The sequence below is a fragment of the Amphiprion ocellaris genome, chromosome 22 (assembly GCF_022539595.1).
Source record: "Amphiprion ocellaris isolate individual 3 ecotype Okinawa chromosome 22, ASM2253959v1, whole genome shotgun sequence".
Classification (NCBI taxonomy): Eukaryota; Metazoa; Chordata; class Actinopteri; family Pomacentridae; genus Amphiprion; species Amphiprion ocellaris.
In genome coordinates this window covers 9,386,145-9,413,998 of record NC_072787.1, presented here as the reverse complement: position 1 = coordinate 9,413,998, position 27,854 = coordinate 9,386,145, and the positions used below count along the sequence as shown (strand labels likewise).

The window sequence follows — 27,854 nt, the reverse complement described above, 5'->3', positions numbered from 1 at the left end:
TAGAAAATATTTATTGACCAGTCCACTGGAACTGTACCGTAAACATGCAGATATGTCAAAGGAGTTACTGTTAACACCAATTTAACGCAGGCATTTTAAACATACATATGAAACATCTTTAAATGCATAATAGGTCTTACTTAGATTGTATCATAGGTCCTTTAATCTATAAATACACAGTAGAAAAAGACTGTACAGGTTTCAGAACAAGAACTCTACTATCAGCAGTAGTTCATTCAGTCATATGATGATGACAGGCTACAGATCCATCAGCAGAGACCTTCATCAGGACTTCATCTGCATCTGTCCATCCCATAATCATCCATCTATTACCCAGCTGGGTGTCAGCGTGGTCATCTTGTTGGGTTGAGGTTCATGCATTTACAGACACACTGAACAGTCGCTCAGCGTCCGGACAGGTCGCCTCCTGTAAAGACAGGAAACAGTGAACTGATGGAGTCAAACTACACTGACCATCACTGATTCTCACTGATCCTCACTGATCATTGCTGATCATCACTGATCATCACTGATCGTCAGTGATCGTCAGTAATCATCACTGATCATCGCTGATCATCGCTGACATAAGATAAAGGTGGAGTTTGTGAGTCTCGTGTCAAATTCAGGGACTATCGCTCACTGTCTGCTAGCTATTTGAGGGTTGTGCAGTGGACGGGGGAAAGGAGAGAGAGATGTGGTAAAGGGGATGTTGGGACTGAGAGGGACGGTCAATCTAACACACACTAACACCTGCTAACTAGCTAAACAGACTCCTCCTTTAACACATTCACCAGAATAATACTAGCTATAGTGTATACTAAAGTAATAATGATACTAGCTTCCTCTGCAGGGGAAAAGATTGATATCTAGTGTCTCTGAAGCATTTCATCCTCATACCTCCCTCAAGGAGGAGGAGCCTCAGCAGAGATATGTGATGATTGGCGTTGGTCTGTCTGTCTGTCTGTCTGTCTGTTAGCAGCATTACTCAAAAGCTGAATAACAGATTTGGATGAAATTTTCAGGGAAGGTTAGAAACGACACAAGGACCAAGTGATTGGATTTTGGCAGTGATGCAGCTTATAGTCTGGATCCATGGATTTGTTGAAGATTTCATCTTTTGGAAACAATACAAGGACTGTGCAGCCTTGGCGGAGTACTGCCCTCTCTGAGCGTTTTTCTAGTTCTGAAATGTGACAGTATGACTTGACATATTGTGGGGTAACTCAGATTCCATATTTGAACAAATATCCACTACAAATGTATAGAAATGCTTTGAAATGCATCCAATCAGAAATATAGTACAAGTATTAACAGCAGTTAATGAGTGTCTTCATGTCAGTCATCTTCAGTCTGGTGTGTGTGAATGGTGTGTAAGCACATAGAGAGACCAGATGAGAAATGAGGAAGCTTGTAGTGGTGGTTAATATGTGTGTGAGTCTGAGTGAGTGCGGCCACATGCTATGAAAGATTGATCGCAGCAACAACCAAATCCGTCAGACGTGATGTCCAACGAGTATAGCACTGGGAGGAGAATATGAGCTGGAGGGATGTTCTGTGTCGTATGTGGCCACATCCAATTAACTAAAGCAATCAGCCATGTTGATGAATGGATTAGCACATAATTGCTTCAGAGGTGGGATCCTTGATTGAATTATTCATGGCGACCAAAGGCCCAACGCATGTTTCACTAAGATTACAGTGGATGTGTGTGAATGTGGGGGAATGCATGTATGTGCCATGGACCATGTGTTTGTGTGTCAGTCTACTGTTAATGGAAAGTGGGAGAAGAAGACAGATATGATGGCTGAGTGCTACTTTCCATCTATGACATACAGCTCTGAAGTTTCCTGCAGCAGAACGCTCATTCAAGATGAGCCAGACCAGTGCAGAATTTGATCAACGGCCACACAATGCACATCCGTTAGATTTCTGTCGCCGCCTGACTCTACCTGATCTAACTGCTAGATGTTGACCCACTAATACAGTGTTTGATGGAAACTTTTCATTCTTCTTAAATTGGAGAGATTTAGATTTTATTCATCTGATTTGGAAGCATTACTCTGTAAACACAGTTCATCTTTGGTTGAATAATGATGTTTATCGGTCAGAGATGCGGATTATAAATCACAAACTATCAATAATATTACATCATTCTAGCACACTGAAGATTAACGTTGGACTGATAAAATTTTTGAAGCATTCAGAAACACCAAAATTTCTGATATGAAGATTGTTAAAATAACATCTGTGCAGATGTTTCAGCCCTGACAGTATCTGATAGATCAGTTATGAAGCTGTTGTTTCTGTATTTCTTTCTACTGTATTTATATTTTAGCATTTAATGATATGCAGTTTGAGATGGACAGCTGACTTATGTACAAACTAATCGGATGCTGATTTACATGAAAGTTTGTGTAAAATGGAGGTTGAAACATGAACAGAGCTCATAGATCAGTAAATTAGTGAAATGTCAATACGTTAATGGGAAACCATACTGTGTATAAACTGATATATGAGTCTGGAAACACTTTAATAAATCCTTGTGCTTCTGGTACAGCCTGTACAGACTGAAGGTTGCTGGACACTGTGTTTGGACTGGAAATATCAAACCCCTGCCACTGCCTGCCCACATGTCTGTGAAGTTCATCTCAAACTGGAGCCTATCCCAGCTGACTCGGGCGAAGGCAGGGGACACCCCAGACAGGTCGCCAGTCTGTCGCAGGGCTACATACAGAGACAAACAATCACTCTCACATTCACACCTACGGGCAATTTAGAATGATCAATTAACCTCAGCATATTTTTGGACTGTGGGAGGAAGCCGGAGTACCCAGAGAAAACCCACGCATGCACAGGGAGAACATGCAAACTCCATGCTGAAAGATCCCGGGAAAGCCGGGATGCGAACCAGGGATCTTCTCGCTGCAAGGCGAAAGTGCTAACCACTACACCACTGTGCAGCCCCCTTTGGTTCCCTCTGTTTGTCATCTCTCTCCCTCTTGTCTCTCTCGTCCCATGTTTCCTCTCTGTCCTTGTCTGGTCCCTCTGGCTCCCTCTGTCTGCACCTGTTGATCTCTGTCTTTCTGCCTGTCTCACTCACCTGCCTGCATTCCTGATTAGTTATATGAGTCACCTGCACTGATCAATCCATTGACCTCACCTGTCTGCAATTACACCTCCACTATTTAAACTCTGCTCATTCACTCATTCCCCATCAGACCATAGATTCAGTTTCTTCCCACCAAGTCTGCTACCTCCTGTCTGCTTCAGCCCCATGGACTCTGCTGCTTCCCCCATCCTGGATTTCCCCCACTTGGACTCTGTTTTGTTCCAACCTGTTCATGTATATTCCCCAGCCTTCTGTCTGCCAGTTTTGTTCCCCCACTAACTTCTGGATTCCCCGAGCCTGCCTGCTTTGCCCCATTAGTTCTGTTTTCCCCTGGTTTTGTAAGTACATTGTTTTGTTGTCTGGTTTAGTTTATCTCTGTTTGGTTTTTGTAGTTGAGATGTGGGTTTTTGTAGGTCTAGTTATGTAGTTCATTCTAGTCTTAGATTTGGTTTAGTTTATCTCCTGGTTTGTTTTCTCTTTTCTGTATTGGTTTAGTTAGTTTTGTTTAAATAAAGACCTGCTTCTGTTGCCACCTGTCTGTCATATCTGTGCCTGCGTTTGGGTTCTCCAACCCACCACACACACACACACACACACGCGCACACACACACACACACACACTTTAACAGGTTTCTGCTCCACTGATGATACTGCAGCACACCAACATGACCAAATGGAACACATGCTATTTTTATTTTATTTATTTATTTTTTTTTAATTTTCCACCTGATTAGACCTCTCCAGATTTAGTCAGCAAGACAACAGCGAGGCCAAAATGAACAACAGTTTCTCCCTTTGTCCCCATCACCAGGCCAGAATGAGATCAGAAAAAAATAGCTTGACATATTACCTTCTGCCTTGAAACCATTGTTCTCTGATATTAAAACAGTTATAAATATTCCCATCTGTATCTCTGCTTAATGTTATACAGCAAATAAAGAGCACAACAAATGTTACACCTATTTTAGTCATATCAGCACGTGGTTTGTTGGCTGTTTTAGTGAATGTGTCAAGCTCAGCAACCTTTAAAAACCGGCACCAGTTGTGTTTTTATACCAGATATTTCCTGGTTCTGCTCTTCTGTGGAAGATTAAACTACTGCTGTGACATCAGTGATTGGAGTGTGACCTAAATATGCAAAAAGCTTTAAAGTTTCCACTGAAAAGAGCATTTAGTTCTTTAAAAGTGCGTCAGTGTTTAGCTGGAGTCGGAGGAAGATCTCCTCCAGACCAAACCAGTCAAGATACACCCCAAACATGAAAGAATATCTCCTATTAGTTCTTAAAAAGTAGCCAAAACTAAATGTTGATGGAACAATGATTTCAGATGTCAGCATTCAAACTGCTGAGAATAATCAAGGTCTGTTGGAACTATTAGAATTGACCATATCAAAATGTTTAAGGAAATTATAGATAAATTGTGTCAGTAAAAGTTGCTTCATCAGAGATTTCAGAAGGTTTCTTTGCATAGCCCCATCTATAAGGTAGGTTATAGATGTAGCTTTAAATGAGTCGCAGTGAGATGCCAGCCGATAGGTTATGTGATCAGCTCTCTGGCAGTTCATGGTTTTTAAAATTTAATCATGTTGTTCAGTCAGTTGGATGAGGTTTGAAAGGATCATGTTTTCTGGCTCATATAAAGTTTGAGTTGATCCACATTTTTTTAAAGATGTTTTCTGTTTAATCAGACCAGTAAAATGTGTTTTCCTTACATATATTTTAGAACAGTTGTAAAACGTTTACAACATCTATATTTTTGGGGAAACTCCCTGATGTTCTGTGTTTGGAAAAACTCTGTGTTTGGTGAAAGCCAAAGAGTCTGTCTGTGGACAGCTTTACATATATTTAAATGCTCAATTGTCATGCTGACATGTGAGATAGACATGCAAATCCATTCTCCCTCACCCTGACAGCTGGTGCACTCGCAGCTGTGGATGACTGGAAGGACGACCGGCTCACTGTCTCCACTCTCACACTGCAGGCTGAGGAACCGGACCGGGTTGTCTGGGTCCAGACGGTAGCTGCAGCACTCACACATTGACTGAAGGTAGGGCTCCTAGATGGAGGAGAAGAGAGGAAGTGAAAGGAGAGCCAGAGAGAGAAAGTGGAAGGAGACAATTAGAAGACTGGAATATGATGAGGACAAAGTGAAACGTGAGGAGGGGATGGTTATGAGAGAATATCTGGAGATGGAAGAAATAAGAAGAAAGCCAAGCAGAGGGAGATAACGGTGAAAGAGGAGGAAAAGGTAGATAACATAGGGATGAAGAAGTCAGTACAGAGATTTTAAAGGAGGTGAAGAGGTAAGACAGGAGTATCAGGAGCTGCAGGTGGTGAAATAAGAAGCCCTTAATATGATATTAAACAAGATGAAATCATGAACTGAGGAGAAAAAACACATCAACACACTATACCAGTAATGTCCTGCAGTAGATTTAAAAACATGAAATCATGCTAGATACAAGAATAATGCTCCCTTAAAAATATGTTCCATAATAAGACTTCAAATTCAAATGAGTGAAATGGGTCGCTGCCACTGAAGCCACTGATGGTTCTTGTTCTACAGCAGAATGCAGTTCAACAGAACTGTCTTTTGTTAAATTTATTTTTATGGCCATTGTTGACAGGTTTTAGTTGAGAGACAGACAGGAAAGTATGGAGAAGAATGGGGATAGACCGGCAGTAAAGGGCTGTGAACTGGAATCTAACTGAGGCTGCTATGTTGGGGAATATAGCCCCTGTTCATGGGAATATAGCCCTGTTCATGGGACTGTAGTACCTGTTATAGGACTGTAGCCCTTGTTTATGAGATTACAGTCCCTGTTTATGGGACTATAGTACCTGTTTATGAGGCTAAAGTACCTGTTTATGGGACTGTAGCCCCTGTTTATGGGACTGTAGCACCTGTTTATGGGACTACAGCCCTGTTCATGGGACTATAGCCCCTGTTTATGGTCACTCACTCAGCCAGCTGAGCTATCTGGGCCTAGACTTTCTTAGCTTTATTCAGCTACTTGTCTTCATTGTCCAACACACTTTTCTCTCATAAATTCGCATTTGATGCAGAATTTTTTCACAAAACATTCTGCTAGGCCTTGCCTTTACCTAAACAGCAGAGCATAGGTAATGAGTTGATAAACACAGACTAAAAAGTCAGATATTTTTTCCATTCGTTGAGAGCCAAACGTAAAGCTAAAAGGGGAGTGACTGTGGTGCTTCTGTTCATCAGGTGGACACGAATCCAGATGAACTCTAAAATGTTAGACTGCTGAGAATATATTCTGCCATTTAGTGGCAACAAAAGCAACTAAGGCAACTACAAAACACAGTTATTCAATTCAGGAAATATTAGCCAACTTAAAGCTGGGTTAAAAGATTTTCTGGCCACTTAGGGGCAGTAAAAGAACTATAAATGTGATGCTACTGCTCTCTAAAACGCGTTTTCCTGTGGCTTGCACTTTGCCATGACTGTTAGCAGTCAGATAGTCTAAGTTCAGATGTGGAGAGCTTTGACTGCTCTGCGCTGTGATGAAGTCCTGAAAGTCCAATAGAAACAAGACATTCAGTCAGGAAAGAAGACAAAACCTGATGTCCCTCTGAATTCCTTCAGTTTTATGAGACAAGTTTCCTTAATCAGTGAGATCTTGGGAGAAAAGCCTGATCTTATAAGTAGGGATGTCAGATGTGTTTGAATCTCTTTCCATACAGTCATTGTTTAACAGGAAGTCACTGATTGTAGGATGTATTTTACTGACTCAGAGGCTTTTATGAATATATTTGTAATATTCATTTTAGCTCCAGAGGGTTACATATAGCTCTTTGTCTGCCCTTTAGTCTGGTTGGTAGCCTACAGCGGGTTCATCAGTACCTTTTCAGTCTCTGCTGAAAGATGCTAAAATGCCTTGTTAGTCAGACAAGTGCAGAGTCAGATGATCATCATCCTGGGGTTGATCTCTGTGAGCAACACCTTCACATTAGGAAGACTAATTCTGCATTAAGCTGGCTAAATTTAAAAGTGTTGCTTCCCTGCTAAAATGCCATGCATGCACACCAGGGACTTCAGCTTGTCTCTGCAAATACCTCTGGCCTCATTAAAATACCAAACAGCCATGTCTCCTACTGGGCTTTTGCAGAAGACACACAAGCAAACCACCAATAGAAAACCACTGAAGAAGTTCACTATTTTTATTTCCACAGGGGTTTCTGATAACTTCAGTGCACTGTTTATTCTTAACTACACTTTCTAAGACAGAAAGTTATTCCTTCACCACACAAATATCAGAAGCTCATCTCATTTGTTCTTCTCTGCTCTCCTGACTGTTGATCTCAGTGAGCCATTCTGAAGGATGTCTCAATCTCATAAAGGTAGGTTGCTGGAGGAGCGATGAGAGAGGATGCTCAGGTGGATCGTCACTGTATCCTTTCCAATTTTTTCCACATAAGTATAGAAGAGGTTTGAGATACTGCTGAAATCTACAAACCCTAATGGGAGCAGTACTGACAAGTGTGTCTACACAATATAAATCCATCCTTTATCTATACACTGCTTAATCCTCATTAGGGTCATTGGGTGCTGGAGTCTATCCCAGCTGACTGAGGGTGAAGGCAGGAGACACCTGGACAGGTAACAGTCTATCACAGGGCTACATATAGAGACAAACAATCACACTCACATTCACACCTACGGACAATTTAGACTCACCAATTAACCTCAGCATGTTTTTGGACTGCGGGAGGAAGCTGAAGAACCTGGAGAAAACCCACACATGTACAGGGAGAACATGGAAACTCCATGCAGAAAGATCCCAGGAAGGCTGGGATGTGAACCGGGGATCTTCTAGCTGCAAGGCGACAGTGCAAACCACCATCCCCCGTGCAGCTCCTAATATAGATCTCTCAATCCTAATATGTGTCAGTCTCTATTTGTATAGTACTGTATTGTGTGTCACGCCTCGTTTATGTCACATGGCGTGTGTGTTAAAAAAAACTAAAATGTATGATACTGAAATTCATTATGCCACATGATGAACTGCATTATCAGTAAATATATACTTTAAGTTGCAACAAACACTGTTCTGCTCATCATAAAATCCAGCATCAGGCTGGAACAAAACAAACAGATGACACAGCTGGGCCACATATCATACTTAATTGACGTCACTTTAAAATGACAACTCCAAGGCAAATGTCTCATTTAGTTAAATGCTTTTAGTCTCAGCTCCTCTCTATCCCCGTTCCTCTAATATCTCCGGTGGGAGGGACAAAGAATCAAGTATGTATTAACTGACAAATGAGAAGCGCTATTGTTATTATGTTTCTTCTTCTTACTCCTCCTGGCTAAAAAAAAAAATGAAATGATGTGCTCCTGCCATCATCCATTTATTCTGCCACATGACAGTGTTTCTACAAATCACCATGTTTTCCTTACAGGCCAGCATTCTCAGCTCACACATTCCATGGTTGATTTGCATAAGGTCCGTTATTGGGAGAGAAAAATGACATTTTAGTCTAGATGGAAGGTCAAACCAGAGAGAAAATCATCTTCATTCACACACATTCTAATCCTGGATTCTTAACTACACAGAAACACAGATTAGAACAGCTTTAAGCCTTCCTAAAAAACAACAACAACAATACAATACAAAGACACTGCAGACCATAGCATTTCTGTAAGTTTCCACAATAATCATAAAGAGTAATAACAGTGACGATAATAATGCAGCTTATCTATAATGACCAGAATATAAACTGAACCAGCAGACAGTTTAGATGGCAAAAACTAAATTTGGGCACAAATTTGGGAGTTTGGTAATAATTTAGCATCCTTTGTTATTCTTTGTTCTGTGTGACAGACAGTAGTGTGTGGAAGTTGTGCTCTTGTGGCCAATTAAAGCAGATCTATGGAGGAGAGAAGAACATTAATGTAACAGAGACTGACACATAATAGGTGAAGGAGACCAGAGGAGAAAAAGGGAGTGCAGGATGGAAAAACTACAAAACAACCGCAGCTTCTCTGAAGAAGAGCAGTTATTAGCGCTTCACATGCTTCCATAAGTCCACAATGTGTGTCTGAATGCACCTAATACTGTAGCTGGAGGTGGGAAACAGTCCTGCTGATCAATAAAAAAGGGAACTTCTCAGCTCTGCCTAGTCACCGGTTACCATCCCTGGTTGCCACAGTAACAGGAGGTAGTGACACATTTGGCTGAGCTGATGTCTATTTTTACTAATCTCCCAGCATGACTGACTCTATTTCTGCAGTGGAGATGTATGGATGCCAAGGAAGAACAAAGTCACCATGGTGATGAGGTGATGAGCTCGCTGTCTTACAAGGATGAAAAAGACCACACACGAACTCAGGAAAGAAAGAAGGAGACAACAATATGAAGCCACTAATAGTCTGCACATGGCCTCAACACAGGACTCCGATCAGAACATTTGGATTTAGATCACTGCTTTCTTTACTGACTCCATGTCATCTATATCAACCCTATATTTAGCTGAAAATACAGACGACAGAAGTTAAATCATCAAATGAATTTGCCATTTTCAGAGACATTTATCTGTACTCTGCAAATGTCTTGATGGCTTCACATTGTCTCTGAGAAGGAGTGTCATTAACTTCACTGTACTACGGCTTTATCTTACAAGTTAGGCTTTAGTGTGGCTGCTCAGTGACAGCTCCAGCATTAACTCTGATTATTTTCTTGTATATTGTGAAGTCTATTCTTAATAATAATTTGTGACTTTGTCTAGTTTTAAATGCTGACCTCCTGTTAGATCTGGACAGGATGAGAAACAGCTTTTACCCATGGCAGCTATATATTTTCTTCATGGCCCCATGTATGATGACAATAAAGCTATTTTAATTCTAATTACATAGGGACAAACTGTTCTATTCACATGCTGGACTTTCTCAATGTAATTTATATTCTAAAAAAATTGTTAGGTTTGACATTACAGTTTATGATTTAAGACAACTAATTCCACATCCCTAATTTGCAGCAGTTTGCGATGACAACCAGCAGCTTTTAAATCAGTTTGTTCCATTTTAGTCAACTTGCTACCCGTATTGATGCGGCTGTGCCCTCAGGTTTGCCTTATATTAATGTATTATCTTGTGTGTGTCCCATCTCCATACCTCCAGGATGACATCGGTCCTGGACAGACATCGCCCCCTGCAGAAGCTGACCTCCACGTTGTCCAGCCAACAGTCTCCTTTGGTGATGTTGCGAAGCTGCACATGGCGATGACACTCTGGCTCCGGTTCACCTGAAGGAAGACGAGGGAGCAAAGAGATGGGAGTCAGCAAAACGGAAAACAAAAGACAAGGAAAATTAAATATATGAAAGTAGAAGCAAACATTTTTTGTACATGCATGAAAAGAAGGAGAGAAGTGACAAACGGAGACTAGAGAGAGTTCCTTGCAGAGAGCACAGTGACATTGGCCCTCAGCATGTGACATTTCCTCCACTGGGACGCAGATTAAAGCCCCAATGTAGGTTAAGTCATGTAATCTCTCACTAATTGGGAACTGCAGCACTCAGTTTTTAGCCTCCTATAAGGAGAACTATAGAAAAATTCACATGCATTTAAATGATTTTGAAACATAGTGACTTAGTATGTTTGCTGAGAATCGTTTGTTTTACAAGAAGTATTTCAGTTTCAGTAGTATTTCAGTAGTCTGAGCATCAAAACAGAGTTTAGAGATAAGAGTAAATATGTAGTGTGATGGGCCAGGGAACAGGGTTAGGGCTAACCCTATGCAAACAGCAGCCACAGATTATTAAATATATGCTTTTTAAAGTTATTTTTTAGCCTTTATGATATAAGACAGTGGAGAGACAATGAGACAGGGAATGTAGGGAGAAGAGTGGGGTAATGACCTGCAGCAAACGGCCATGGGTTGGACTCGAATCCATGGCCACTGCGTTGGGGACTATAGCTCCTGTTCATGGGTCATCCACTCAACCAGCTGAGCTACCGGGGCATCCATAAATGTATGTTTTTAATCCTTCAAACAAACCTGTGATGTTTGAACAAAGTCCCCAAACTGACATGTTTTTTTTAAACGTGTTTTTCTGCATATTGTATGTTATACCAACCTGGAAATTGCTTTCTACAGACTGGACAGCAGCTGCCTGATTCCTCTACTTTGACCTCCCCCTGAAAAAAAGATGACAGGACTGTTCTTAGTAGCATTCTTTTAATCAGTCTCACTGGACACAGAGAGGTGCATACTGACAAATAACAATACCTATGGTCAGTCTATTAGACAGGCAACAACTTTCATTTAACATGTGACAGTAAAGGCACCAATCAGCCACAACATTAGATCCACTGACAGGTGAAGGGAATAACACTCATCATTTAGTTGTAAGTTGGGGAGATATAATAGGTGGCAAGTGAACAGTCAGTTCTTGAGATTTGTGTGTAGGAAGTGAAAAAAAGGGCAGCATGAGTATCTGAGTGGCTCTGACTGAACAAACTGTAATGGACAGATGACTGAGTCAGAGTATCTCCAGAACAGCAGCTCTTGTGGCGTGCTCTCAGTGCAAAGTGGTTAGAACCAACAAAAAGTGGTCCAAGATAGGACAACTGTTGAACCAACAACAAGGTTATGACTGCCCAAAGTTCAGTGACGAGTGTGGCCTGTGTGGTCTGATACCACTAAAGAGCTGCTGAAAACCTTAATGCTGTTAAATAGAAAGGCGTCAGAACATATAGTGTATCACAGTTTGCTGTGAGACTGATCAGAAAGCTCATGCTGACCCCTAGCCAACACTGAAAGTTCCTGGATATGTTAGGGTCAGCAATAAACCATGGAGCAACGGTATAAGGTGGCCTGGTCTGATGAATCATGTTTTCTTTCCTTGTGTCCATTGTTTACCTGAAGAAGAAATGGCAGCAAGCTGTATTATGGGAACAAGGCAAGCCAGCAGAGGCAGTGGGATGCTCTGAGCGATGTTCTGCTGGGAAGTGTTGGGTCCTCTGAGTACAGCGTCCTCTTTCAACAGGTTAACGCTTCTTGCCACACTGCAAATATTGCTCAGGAACAGTTTGAGGAGCATGACAAAGAGTTGAAGGTGCTGACTTGGTCTCCAAATTCCCCAGATTGTAATCTCTTCGAGCATCTGTGGGATGTGCCGGAAAAAACTATCCATAAAGGAGCCATCTCTCAGCTTCCAGGACTTAAAGGATCTGCTGCTCACATCTTGGTGCCAGATACCACAGGACACCTTCAGAGACTGTGGAGTCTCCAATGGTCTAAGCACAGTATTGGGTAGAAGGTTTTAATGTTGTGGCTGATTGGGGCACATTACACCATGCTTGGTCCTGCTGAACTCTAAACCGTAAAGATGTGTGGACAATGCCAACAAAATAAAAATAACAACTAATCAAATTTCATCCCCTGGCAAAGACTGTTAGACGTGCTTGAAAGTTCTGAAAACCTTGAATCTGAAGGTTAAGATCCTACTTTATATAAGCATATAAAATATATAGCATTGATTTTAATTGGATTATCAGAGTCTTCAACACTCAGAGCTGCTTTCGTATTCAAACCAGTTTATGATTGATTTAGACTTGGGGCACCAAGCACTTAGGGCTGACATCCAGAATAGATGAGATGAGAGGATGGTAAAGTATAACTACATAGATTCCACAGTTCTCTTTACAAAACAAGGGTATGAGAGATGAATGGAGGGACAGAATCAGAATAAGTGACACGCAGGCAGGGAAACAGAGACACCTGCCAAAATATACCAAAATAAAAGGTGAAAACTGAGACATAAAGACCAAAAACAGGTGCATGAGAGGGATAGTAATTTAAGGACACACAGGACATAGACAGAGGGAGTGGAGCTGCTGAGGGAGAGAAATCCAGAACAGTCCACAGAAACTGTCTGAGAATAGCTGCTGTTAGCATGCAGAGTCACACACACACAGTCTGCCAGCAGGCTTCACCTACTATCCTCCCTGAAACTTCACCCATCTATTACACACACACACACACACACACACACACACACACACACACACACACACACACACACACACACACACACACACACACACACACACACACACACACACACACACACACACATAGCTCTCAGTGTTCACCCTGAGGACTTCTCTTCCCACTCTGACCGCCGCCAGCCTCCCCTCAGGGATGGAGCAGCCCACTCACTTTAAGGGTGGAGGTCATAAAGAGGACCATTAACTCCTCTGTGTCTGTGGGTCTAATGCAGCAGGGGACAGAGAAGGTGTGAAATGTGGATTTCTGGTTATTTCAAAGAAAAGGGCACTTGGTATTAAAATAAAGAGTAGCCACATTTATGTCGTATGTAGGCATGCAAATCCAGAGCTCTATTAAGGAGCTGGATGAAGAAATAAGAGTCAGTATTTTATCACCACATATGATAACAGAACCTTTAATACATTATCTTGAAAAGGGGCTCCCTGCTGACCAATGGAGGGAGGGATTAGAGTTTTAAACAAGCACTGCTACTAACTGTAAACTGACTCATAAATAACAGAGTACACTGCCAGTAACCAATTCTCAGCCTGTCAGGAGAGGGAACACAGCGCATGAAATGACCTTTTCATACTGGCCAGGATGAGGAGTGCTTTCACTAAGGCACAACTTAGTGCAGTCAGGGGAGGAGAAGGGTTTGAGAACGCGAGCAGAAATAGTTCCACAAGTGTGAGCCCTCCACGAAGACCTGGTACACCATCACGAAGACCTGGTACACCATCACGAAGACCTGGTACACCACCACGAAGACCTGGTACACTACCACGAAGACCTGGTACACCACCACGAAGACCTGGTACACTACCACGAAGACCTGGTACACCACCATGAAGACGTGGTACACTACCACGAAGACCTGGTACACCACCATGAAGACCTAGTACACTACCACGAAGACCTGGTACACCACCACGAAGACCTGGTACACTACCACGAAGACCTGTGTACACCACCACGAAGACCTGGTACACCACAGGAGAAACACTAGGTAGACTGACTGCTTGGTTGAGCTTGCTGTGCTATCAGCCTCTCCTTTAAAGTTCTGGATGTCAGCAGAATGTATTTTTACTCTGGCCTTTACACAGCTGCATTGTGCTAAAGACATAAATTCAGCTGACTGTGTCAAGGATGAGACAGCTGACTTTTCTTTCTTTTTTTTTTTTTTTAAGTTATTTTTTTGGCCTTTTATTGGCTTTATTGGATAGGTGCAGTGTGAAAGAGACAGGAAACAGGAGAAGAGTCATGCAGCAAAGGGCCGCGAGCGGGAATCGAACCCGGGCCAGCTGCGTCGGGGACCAGCCCCTGTACATGGGTCGCCCGCTCAACGCGTTGAGCTATACGGGCACCCCAGACAGCTGACTTTTCTGAACTTCATCACCATGATGATGAGGATTTTAATCTGTGTGTAAACTAAAGGCTCTGCTTACAAATGACATTTTTGTGGTCCTTGAGAGAGGTGGAATGTAAGGTACCAAAAATACACAAACATACTCAGAATATTCAGTTTGACATCTGATAGATCCACTGAGGTATGACCTGGAAGGATACATTTCATTAGAGCAAATGTAAAAATTCGCTTTGATTCTGGCATCCCACTGAGCCTGTAATTTTATTTTTCTAAATGAAATGCATGCTAATTAAATTGACTTCATTTCAAAACATCCTTTTACAATACTTGTCTTTACATTTGCTGACTGCAATGTCATTCCAGTCTAGGACTAAGTCCACCAAGATTGATCCATCCCAATATTGCACAAACATTCAAAGCCCCTTTCAGGAAGGCTTATAATATCTTACTGGTAATTCCCTACTTTTCCTCTAACCATCATCAGATGAACTTGCTTTATGACCAAATACCTGAAAAACTAGTGACAGCTCATTGGCTGTCCTGCAGCTCATCAACAAATGTCAACTTATGGCGATTGCTGTGATAAACATAAATACTATATTTGCAAACCTCAGCATCAGTTATAAATGTGACAAAGCCAAGTGAACGAGACTAAAAAAGGATGACAGACTACCTTGTGTGGGGAGCATGACCATGTATGCATCCGACAAGAATGTAAATTACTGAGGAGGAGCAGTTGGTAGAACATGGTATAAATGTGTAACATACAGTATAGAACAGTACAACACTCCTGGGTAATATTACTTAAAAACCTGTGATCAGACCTGAGACCAGAACTTTATCTGCTTGGACCTATGGGCTACATCTATCTGCATGTCTGCATCACGGCTCCACATAAAAAAGAATCCTGAGGAACTCAGGATTCTATTTAAGAGACTTTAAAAAAATGTAAAATATTACAGTAATATCAGTGGAAATACAGTTACAGCAGTAATCTGGAGGAGGAACAAGTCATAGTTCCACTAATCAGAGCTGCAGTGACGCCCTCCTAAAATCACTCTGCAGACAGTGTGCTAATTTCACATTCTAGTTCTGCAAAACAGATGGGCTTTAGACCTGGCACGGGGTTGTAGGGAAAATCAGAGTTGCTATGACATCTCAGACGGTGTTAAAACAGTTCAACCTCTATGGATGCATCCAAGACAAAAACTGCAAAATGAAACTTTCCGAAAGAACATGAGAAGAGGCCTGATGAATATTAGAAGCACTTTTTTTGATGAGATGAAACCAAAATACGTTTGTTCAGCTGAGATGGAGTCCAGCATGTTCAGATCAGGACTACCACAGTAAATGCATCACCCCAACAGAGGAGCAGGAAGGTGGGAGTGCGATGATTTGGAGATGCATGAATGCAGGAGGTGTTGGGGCAGTGACATCTGTAGATGCACCATGAATACCTCTGGATACACTAAAGTACGGTCTGACAAAATGACTTAGTTTGCAGAAGTTGTTAGAAGAAGTATATTCCAGCACGATAACAAAGCATGCTACCAAAATCACACAAGTTTTTCTCAAAAAGAATAAAAGGAAAACTATGACCTATCCAAGTGTGTTACCTGACTTGAATCCCACAGAATTCAAGTGGGACATTTTAAATAGAAAGGCAGAGGCACATAAGCCCTCCAGCAAAGGACAGCTGAAAAAGAATCTGTGAAGAATGGAAGAACATCTCTCCAGACAACATGGGTATCCTCCATGAAGCGGACGATTGCATAACAAATAAAGGTGGACACACAAAGTATTAAGAAATTAAAGTAATGAAGGTGTTGTTGCATTGTATTCCTGTATTTTAAATACAGTCTAAACTGTCAGGTTTTAGAGCAAATACCCTACTGTATGAGAAATTAGAAGTGATGCGATTGCTGTAACGTTGTACAATGTTGAATCATTTGACATTCAATTAATAATGCACAGGGATGTACTCACCTCTGCTGTACAGTATACTAACACTGTATGTAAGTAAGTTCATCAAGATAAAAACATCCAAAGTAAAACCAGTTGCCTGAAGTTGATAAATGCAGTTTCATCTAAGCCCAGAACCACTGCATGCTGTAGACAGTCTACTTCTAAATCTGGTTGAGACTTGCAGCCAAGGAACAAGGACAGAAAAAGCAAGAAAAGAGAGAAGCAGCGCTGCAAAAGTTTCAGAGCTAAAAAAAAATGTGATGACAGCCTCAGGGCAAGCCACAAACAATATTTATTTTAACACTGTCACACCAGAAAAGGACTGAATCTGTATTTATGCTGTACCAAAAGTTCCACCTGTCTCCAGGACTATACAAATGAATTTATATTTTATGCGGGTTTCCTTACCTGTCTCTAGTTGTACAGAGTGCATGCATAATTGACTGTCTCCTGCTAGATGACCAGCCGTTAACTCATGACAGAGCATCGTCTGTGAGACAGACACAGTCATTTTATTCTGCCATGTGCCCATCACTAGCTAGAACAATACAATAACTACACCAGATGCAAAAAGTTATCAGTGGATATATCATAGATGGTATGACATGAATTAGATAATGTTACTAAAACTGTAACTCCAAGTGTTCTTTACCTATTATATATTATAGCATTCATTTTGTATTATTCAGCTTCAACTAATAATGTCTGGGATGCTCAACAAGGAAATAAAGAGTCAGTGTTGAACAGGAGGGAGAAGGGCATGGTAAAGGCTTGTGGGAGGATTGGACAGTCAGGTATTGATCTTCTTTAGCCAGTGACTTGCAGAGAACACCCCACACAGCCTTGAGGGAACCCAGCATTTTCTCCTTGGCTCAGAGTAATTGAGATATTTGTGACCAGCAGAGACTGTGTGAATCGGACCACCTGGGTAGCTGCTGAATGGACGGATGTTTCTGTCACCATACCTCTGTATGTGAACCTACACCTACAGATATGTATGATATTTGGATTGTACTTTGTGCAGATGTCAACATGCTTGTGAGTGCTGCATTTCACAGGTTTAGGTCTGATAGTGTCAGCTCTGATAGGACAGTGTAGATATCGCTGTCATTTCTGCCGTTACCATTACTATACACATCTGCTATTCCAATTATTCCCAAAGGGTTGCAAGATTTAAGAATTTAAGGATTAAGAGAATTTGAGGGTTTCTAAGGTAAAGGCAAGGTTCGGAAATCTTCTCCTACGACTCAGGTTGTTTCACAGCTTTAAAAAATATTCAAATAAAACTCTATTTACTGTGGGAAAATCACACTTTGAATTGCTTTGAACTACTCATAGACATTAACAGTGTCAAATCTAAATAAATAGAAAACTAGTTAGACACAACAGTTAGATCTGGTACAAGGACAGATTAGTTTATATGAAAGTAAATGATTGTATTTGCCTCGCAGATGAGGCACAGACAGCTGAAAACACTCAGTACGTAGTCAAGGAGATTAATCGGCACCTCTTAAGGTCACATTGAGGCCTCAGGATAGGATAGTCATCCATGAGTTAGTAGTATAGCATGGTCTACTGACACCGGAGCACTATCACAACACCCTGCCACTAGAAATGAGTAGTATCAGTATAACTGTGTTTAATAGAAGTCATATTTCCTGTGAGTTGTGTGGATTTGTGACAGTGGAGCTGTGTTTGCTCAGCTTCCACTTCCTACAGGCATAATAGGTGTTTCTGCTCTCATAAGTTTCATGAGGTCAAAATCAAAGTCACGGCTGCAAATAAAAGCGCTTCTGACAACTTTTCACAGATTGTCCACAGAGTTGACACATAAAATGCAATACACTAATTTACTGACAGCTGACAGACATGATCAGAGGATTTAAAGAGCAACAGGTCAGCAAATCGGATAGATAATACAACAATAATATAATCATATCAAACCTAAATCAAACAAACTCTGATTCATTTTGTGACCAGTAAACTATTTTCATTATCAGTTTGATGAGGCAATGACTACTATTTAATTTAGCTTTCTTTCTAACGTGGCAAACATTTCTACATTTCTACACAGCATTTTCCACTGGTAACTTGAACTCAAGTTATTGCAAACTGCTAAAAAATCAGGTATTCACAAGTACGCAGTATAATGATCACACACGTTCCTGCAGAAAGAGTCAAAGCGAACGACTAAAATGTGCAGTTAATTACCGCTACACCTATCTCTACCATGATTCAACCTTTATATGTAGCGGTGTGACATGTAAAGGTGTAGAGATGTGAATGTGTAAAGAGCTCATCTTAATGAAGAGTTCCTCCAGTTCTGGTTGAATATAAAGTATATGAACACACTGTAGAATGCTAATTCATTCCTGCTGTTTTATGGCTTCAATTCACATCTTCCACTACCCTGCATTGTGATTATTAAAGAATTCTAATACTAAATTTAAACTCTGTGTTCTTTCATATATTATTCCATTACGTTTCCTAATGCTGTAGGTCTTTGCTGAGTATCTGTATCAAGACATTTAGGCAGATATGTATTGTACTGAAGTCACAACTTTGGTATTGTAGATGGATGCTCCAGTTCCATGACAAGACAAGATGACTTCAAAAGTTCTTCGTAACACCTCATCCTCCAAGGGAAGACTGGTATAGAATAATGCACACCACACAACGGCGATGAAATGCAAACCAATATCAACATAAACACCTTCCTGTTCTACTTACAACTAACTCTAATATTGTGACTGTTTTAAACAGTGCTTATAAGTGCATGATGACTGCTTGTATTTTAATGTTCTGGTGGCATAAATCTAGAGTACATGTACTGTATATATTTCTGTAGGGCTGCAGCTATCCAATACTTTAGTAATCAAGTATTCTATCGACTATTCTGAGGATTAATCGAGTAATCAGATTCCTAGCTTGGCATGTGCGTTACAGCATCAAAAGCATAAGTGAGCGCACTGTGCAAAAGAAATAACCATCCTGGTGGAACATGGGCAGACATCTGCGGTGTACATATATAGTATAGTACAGGGGTATAGTAGTATAGTACAGGGTTTTTTAACTGAAACGCAAAGCCATAGAAAATATCTTTAGCTGGTGATGTAGAAATCACATGGATGAAGTCTGGGTCCGCACTCGGACTTCATCCATGTGATTTCCGCCAGTTAGTGACCTGGGGTATACTATGGAGTGGACTAAACAAAGCCTCGATTCAGAGAATTTTGACCCAACTATTATTTCGATTTTAGTAATCAAATTACTCAAATAACTCGAGGAATGGTTTCAGACTTATATTCCTGTACTTGGGTCTTTCTTATAAAAGAGACCCTCATTCTTGATGAAATTTATGCAGTGAATAAGTAAAGCCCTAGTATCACCTGGTGGTTTTATCTAGAAATCCCCCCCTTGTGTCTGTTTCATGTCTCCCATTCCCACAGGATATTGAAGTTTGTGTTTTACGTGGATTTAATGACATTACGTGCAGATATGACATTGACAGGTAGCAAGATGTTCCGTACTGCATGTTGCACATCATCCTTGTAATCACCTTTCCAGATTTGAATCTTTTGATGGATTTGACCTCATTGTGAATTTGTTGCCGTGCTGTGTAGCGACATACAACTCCTGAATCTGCACCCAACATGATGTCCAAACTTTAATTTAGAATCCATTAGTGATGCCAGTTCACATAGGACTACTATTACCTAAAGATTGGTCTAATATGGACAGGACATTTTACACACATTTACAAACACACATACATAAATGTACAGACATGGAAAATGTACCTGGGAGTAACATCAATATCTGTAATGAACCCATACAAGGCAATATACTCCCATGCCAACAGGGCTTAAAGTTCACTAAATAACAAACTTAAGGTAAAGCAAAGTGATAATTCAATGAAATGACAGAGATTTGCTTGCTGGTATTGGAGCTATTTGCAGTTCCTACTCAGATATTTATCCCTCCAATATCTCTTGGTGTTTTAGGCTACTGAGAGCAATGAATTTAAGGTAAAATATCCAATATTGCTGCCCCAGTTCAAATGAGTGCTGTTTTCCTGGTATTCAGGATCAGCAAAAAACGTAATTGCCCATTCACTTATTAAGTTTAGAAATTGTGATTTCCACCAAGATAACGACATACAGCATACTGCAATATAAGCATATATAATATCTGTGATAAAAGATTTCATCCATATGAGTTGCATCTTGAAAAAGTGTTTTAAAGCCTGTAGTGTTGCTATATTTAGGATCCAACCCTATTGAAACCTGATTGTGAATTATTTTCCCGTTTTTTGGAACTCAAATTTGGTAAACTAAAAATACTTAAAATCTTATGAAACTCTGCACAACACATCAGGACCGGCGAAAAAATTGACATTCCATGGGAATTGCATAGGTTTGAGCCAAAATGGCTCCATAGCACCACCTGGAAAATTTCAAACATTTACTATGGCCAGTACGTGTCACCTAGAGTTATGAAATTTGGTAGGTATATGTAACTCGTGAAGACACACAAAACTATATTTGACAACTATGCCCAAATCCCAACAGGAAGTTGGCCATTTTGAATTATGTGTCTTATTTTTGATGATTTTCAACCAATTTTTGCACATTTTCCAAAGCTATAAACTCAAACAGGGTAACTTCGACGGAGCTGAAATTTGGCCATGATGTACACCAAGCATGGGTGATCAAAAGTTATGAAAATTCTTCAACTAAAGTCTGAGGACGTGGAAATGGCGGCCCCGGGAATTTTGATGTTACGCCATGAAACAGGAAGTGCTCACTAACTAGCCTGTACATGCGCCAATCTGCCTTTTATTCCTAAACTGTCTGTAATGCATTTGTGATCAGAGTCTGGCCTTCATCACATCCATAGGCTGAAATACACTCTCAGTCGCAGCGCTACTTGGTGGACATGCTTAGACTTGCTGACGAGCAAGGACGTGAGGACCCGTTCAATGCTGCTTGCAGCTTTAATTGTAATTGCCTCTCCTTGGAGATGCTTGTCAATAAACATTAAACTGCTAATGCGCTACAAGACAGATGTGGATTTACAGGTTCTGTATCTCACCTCATCACAGGACAGTGGAGGACACCTCAGCTGGCACTGTTTCCTTCCGTTCACACAGGTACAGGACAGACAGCCCTCCTCCCACTCCGATCCTGCCTGGCTCACACATACACAAAATGTCATATTTAGACTTTTAAAATGCAGTAACTGGGTTGATGCCTCAACCCAGTTGATGTGTTTTATGGTCCTTGTGTCCTCCCCCCACCTCTCTACCTCTATCCCTCTACCTCCACCCTCAACCTGTAACCCTCTACCTCTATCCCTCTACCTCTTCTGTCCCTCTCAACCCGCCCGGCCAGCAGGCAGATGGGTCCCCCCAACATAAAGAGCTCGAGGTCTGCTCGAGGTTTTTTCCCCTGTTAAAAGGGTGTTTTCCTTGCCACTGTCGCCTTTTGGCTTGCTCTGGGGGTCAGGCATATGGGTTCTGTAAAGCGTCTTGAGACAATTTGACTGTAATTGGCGCTATATAAATAAAATTGAATTGAATTGAATTGAACAGCCCATTACCCTGCATGCACTCTGGCAGGAGTGCAGGTTTGATAAAGTGTACCGGTAACTGGTTGTAGCTGAGGATGTATTTCTTCTCAAAAATCCACTAAAACCCTGGCTGCACTGTGGAGCATATTAGGTTATAATGGCATGTTATGATGCTGTAATTATAATAATGCATTACACAGACATTGGATCATTCAGTAGAAGAGCTCAGTTTTAGAAGCAGCCACTAAGTGCCTCTGCAGCTCCCACTGAGCCATTTGGTTTAATAGTCATGAGATGGTTGATTAGAAAACCATAGAAGGTCTTTATGTGGATATTAGTCATCACCAGCTGACAGAAAAAGAGAGGACGAGTAGACAGGGAGAAAGAAAAAGACAGATAGGAAGAATGAGTGAAAAGCAGGGCTGGATGGAGGATTGGAAATAAAGAGGAAGACTGAGGGAGAATTGGGATGAAGAGAAAACAGATGGCGGGGGTGAGAAACTGAAAAACAATACTGTGAAAAAGGGTAAAGAAAGAAACAAAGAGAATGAAAAAGAAAGACCTGAAAAAGAAAGATCAAGAGAAGAGGACCTGACCTCTTGTCAATGTATGATTAATTTTCATAATCCCATAATATCCCCGCCTTCATAAATAATTCCTGGCAGGCTTGCCCAGTTGCAGTCAGGCTTTCTACAGCACCTCCTGAATAATAGATAAGGCTGAGGGCTGGAGAGGCATTGTGCTGTAATGTGGCCTGTGGGGCTTGTCACTCATCTTCTAATAGGCCCTTCTTCATGAGTAAATAACACAATGGGAGTGAATGGGATGGAACGTAAACACCACATTAACGCTGCGCTTCAGACACACCCACAATGAGGCAGGAACAGTGTTTGCTAGGCAGCAGATGTGTGGTTCCTCTGGGTGTGAGCCGGTGTTACCTCCTGCAGGACGCCCTGGTCACGGCAGGGGCAGAAGGCGGGGATGACACACACTCCGTCCAGGTTTCGGTAAAGCCCCTCCTGACACACACAGCCCTCGCTGGACCGGCTGCAGTTGACAGGAGAGGAGGAGTAAATGTCCTGGCAGCTCCTCTCACAAAGTGGGGCCCCCTCCTCCGATGAGCTCCTCCTCCACTGCTCCCCATCAGGACACTCTGGACAGGAGGAGGAGAGGGGAGATGTTCAGGTAGGTGTTCAGACGAATTAGTATGGGAATAGGAATAGGGTGACACGGACAGAAAATGAGAGCACGTGCAGGTTCAGTGATAATCACTATGACATAAAGACCAGGTGTTTCAGCAGGTAAGGTTTGGGCTACTGGAAGGGACCTCCAGCATCACCAAGCCCTTAAAGCTGCCTCTGTGGCTGACCCCAGCCTCTGAATAAACCGGGAAGTTGAATCTTATCTCGTAGTAATTTCATTACTTTTAAACTCTTCTTGTGGCCATTATAAGGTCTGGACATACAAGGTGTATCATGTTATTTTCAGAACAGTCCTTTCTATCCAGATCGTTCAGCATTTCATATAAACAACACTTTCAGATTTATAATATTAGTCTTTACATCAAGGATAACCCAAACATTTGATGTTTTGAAATGCTGGCAGTAAAGATATGTTTTCATAATTATTCAGAGTATATATTTTGGAATCTGATGCAGCTTCCTAACAAACTGCAGCATGTGACAAACTGAGGCTTTCCAATGAATTATTATTCTCAATCATTCATTTTCTCTTAGAGGTTGAGCTCTTGCTGTGGCATACACTGATATGGGTGTGTCACAGCCCCATTGCTTCAAATATGACAAAAATATGGTTAAATCTTCCACTATTGTCGCTGTAAACTGCATTTACTGTGCAAAGCTTGAGGAATAGCACCGGTATCTAAGAGGGCAGGACTGTACTGACTGTATTTAACAGATGCTTTAGGGTCCACACTGATTCAGTTAATAATAATACAAATATACGCCATCACTGATCTCACTCACCACAGTCCAGAGCAGTGCAGGTTGTGGTTTGGTGGTTCGGACCTTCACATGCAGCTCCTCCATACTGGCTGGGCTGCAGGATGAATCTGGTGGAGGTCTGGTGTCCAGTACCACAGGAAGCTGAGCACGGACTCCACGGGGACCAGCTGGACCACTGGCAGTCCACTGGAGGGGACAATTAATGTTAACCAACATTTTTAGCTCAGCGTTTCATTCATCTGCTGCATCAAAAAGCAGGAAACAGAAAAAAGTTTCCACCTGAGCCAGGGAACAACTCCAACAGTGTCCACCTCCATTTAGACTAAAGTCATTCTCTAACCCTAATTACCTATTTTTAAGATTATTTTACTACTTCTACATTTAAGGTCTTACGTTGGTGATTATAAGGACCAGCCATACATGCAGTTATTTGTCAGAGGGGTTCAGACTCTCCAGATCTTCCATTAAGTCAGTATATCATGTTAGGAAATTCTTTCTTTGTTTTATGTAGCAATAGAGATACGGCTTCATATTTTTGTTGACAAGATCATCTGGAATCTGAATCAGAAACATGAAGGTGGGATATCCACCCATCCATATGACTTAGATATTGGGAAAAATAATTAAATGACTCATCCTACACTCTTCTTTTCAACACTACTTTTGAATCACTGCAAGGAAAAGTCTAAATCTATGTTTTAGTGTAATGACAACTGTGTTGGAGGTAGAGCAGACATTTGCTGTCATTTAGAAACTGGATTCCTTTTTGGCTCACAGAGAAACAACAAGTATCATCAGAAAGGGTAAATTCTGCTGTTTATTTTGATATTCATCTCTGAATGACAGACTTTGTGACTTAACTAAAAAGTAGTGTGAAATTTGTAAAAGATAAAAGAACAGTAGAGGTATTACTGTGTAGATGTTTTCTCATTACACTGGTAGGTATAAAAGCAGATGTAATTCTCAGGCTCTGGTTCTTTCTTGTGGTGTGATATTAATACGTCACTGCATAGATATTATGTGTGGGTATAAGTACAGAAAATGGATCTAAATGTTAACATATCTATACAATGAAAAGTTCACCAGTAATTCAAACTAAAGAAAAGAGTATAAAGACTGACACTGAGTTCTATGCAGGTTGTAACCATGATCAAATCTGACGTTAATTTAAAATACTTTTTCTAGCAAACATTATTTGATTAAAGGTCAGTTTAATTTGATATGTGCTATGACTTCCTGCAATACAGTGTTTGTGAGGAAGTGAATTAGGATGTAAAGTGCATCTGTCAGGCTCTAAGGTTGAACAGCAAAACTGACCTGAAATGATGCAAAACTTGTATTTGTGAGCCTAGATCTTCTTCATAATCTATTTGTTGGTCTTAGACACATTTTAGTCACTAACTCCTGGGTAGACAGTCAGGAAACACAAACTCAGGTGAGAATAAAGTAGAACCCCCTGCAGCTTCCCCAAAACATTCTGAAAGATTCACAAACACTTCCTGACCAGTGTTCGTTTATTTATGGTCTGCCAGTTATATATCCCCTTTTAAACAGATTAATACAGTCCAGAGGTTTTACACACCACAAACTATTAAAATAGTGCAAATGCTAACAGCAGACTATTTTAGACGAATGTCCGTGAGAAATTTAAGCCATTTTCCATGTGTGGCAGTTTAAATAGTTGTTAGTGATTGTAGCTGTTCTCTGCATGTTAGAGGAGAAGTAGCAAACATGGAAGATGTGTCTGACTGTAAAACAGCCACAGAGATCTTCAGGGGAAGGAGACTGTTGTTATTCAGAGGATTAGGACTTCTTATTATTTCTTTAATTACTACAATTATTTATACGATGTGTTGGGCTGGGTGTTTTTTACACTCATTACACTCATCGTTATCACTCATTACATGGATTTCCACTGTTAATACCTTTGGCCCCAGTGTACCTTTTCATGAGCCTCAGGAGGCTAATTACTGATCCAAATAAAAGATCCTTGACTGTATTTTTACATGAAAAAATAAACACCCAAGTTGGGAAATACCTGAATTTCCTGCTCTATATTGGAAAAGGACATTAACTACAACCTACCAGAAAGTTCCAAAACCAGAAGTATGAAGACGCAGGATGATGTTCAGATGAAACCACAGAGATATTCACACATTCAGCTTTCATATGAGGATATGAGTGGCTGCGATTTGTGACACTGTGCTACCTGTGATGGTTCAGCTCCTTCTCCACCCACTAGTTCAAGATGTCACTGCATGGTCACATTTAAACTAACGACATTCCTGAAAAGCTGAGTGTCTTCCATTAAGATATTCCCAAAGCCCAAATGCTGTGGTTTTTGGTGTAACTCTAGGAGGCTTTGAAGGAAGCACTGCAATCTAATTGTTCTAAATCCTGTTAGAGGCTGCCATTAAGACTGTTACAGTGAAGCAGTTAAAATCTGATCCTCCATCACACAACGTTTGGATCCAAGAAGTAAGGGGAGACTATGAGATGGAGGAAATAAAACATTCTCACATTTATAGAAAGCACGTGTATTGATTTTGGTTTGTTCCCTGTGTTCTGATGTGTTTGATTTGTTTTTATATTATACATTTTAACTACACTACCATTGAAAAGTTTAGGGTCATCTAGACAATTCCATGTTCTCCATGAAAACTCCCCCTTTTTTCATGTGCTAACATAATTACACAATGGTTTTCTAATCATCAATGAGCCTTTCAACACCATTAGCTAACACAATGTAGCACTAGAACACAAGAGTGATGGTTGTTGAAAATGTTCCTCTGTACCCCTATGTAGATATTCTATTAAAAATCAGCCATTTCCAGCTAGAATAGTCATTTACCACATTAACAATGTCTAGACTGGATTTATCATTCATTTAATGTTATCCTCATTGAAAAAAAATGCTTTTCTTTCAAAAATAAGGACATTTCTAAGTGACCCCAGACTTTTTAATAGTAGTGTAAATACACAAGAAGATAACTGTAAACCAGAAAAAGAAAAACAACAATGAAAGTGTATTGCACTGACGGTGAAACTGAAATAAAGCTCAAGAATTAAGTTAAAAAGGAAGAGAGTGCATGTTTATGGTGAATGTTTCAGGTGGTAGCTTGAGTTCTGAAGTCACTCATGGTTTAGTAGGATGACTGAGTGTTTTTCAGATATTATTAAAGTGTGTGTTTTTGTACAGAATGGAAACCAAGGTTGCTACAAGATGTAGGAAAAGAATGTCTACAGCAGAATACAGTGACAAATGAAGGAGCTCCTCAACCCATGTGGTGAGTGAGGAAGATGGAGTGGGTGATGCTACTTTCCAAACTACACTAAATGAACTCAGGTAGGGCAGTAAGCAACAGCTCATGGAGATTTAACAAGAATTGAGTAAACCACACAACAGGCTGAATGAGCTGAGTGGACAAAGCAGAATCAGCACTACAGTCAACAGTAACTGAAATGGTCCTCCAGTGGACTAACAAGCAGCTGAACGGACTGACAGAACAGGCTGATAGAGAATATCTGGATTTATGGTGTATCTGAAGAGACGAATGGGAAGAACAATTCTAGTTGAGGAACCCCACATGATATGAAACTCAACATCCAACCCACCAACTCCTGGTAAAGGCTGTATATGTGCAAATTATGTCTGATAATATTTAAATTAACTTTCTGAAATATTTTATGAACTATTTAGGCTTTTGGATATTTGTAGGTGAATATGAAGGATATGCAGTAAATGTGCAGAGAGCAGAGTTTTACAATAAACTGTACTCCAACAGAACTATAAGATCTTTTCCATCTGAAAGTAAATATTGACACATACTGATACCCAAGAACGCATTCACATTGGTAA

At 40.8% G+C, this 27,854-nt stretch overlaps 1 protein-coding gene across 1 annotated transcript in view; it reads right to left on the bottom strand.

The window, feature by feature from the left end:
- The window catches only part of sspo (SCO-spondin), a 99,024-nt gene continuing 71,170 nt past the window's right edge, over window positions 1-27,854 (bottom strand). Inside the window, 7 exon segments of the mRNA XM_055006881.1 lie at window positions 1-427; window positions 5,014-5,164; window positions 10,250-10,380; window positions 11,214-11,274; window positions 21,555-21,650; window positions 22,970-23,184; window positions 24,017-24,181. Coding sequence (XP_054862856.1) covers window positions 405-427; window positions 5,014-5,164; window positions 10,250-10,380; window positions 11,214-11,274; window positions 21,555-21,650; window positions 22,970-23,184; window positions 24,017-24,181 — 842 coding nt within the window. The 3' untranslated portion in view covers window positions 1-404.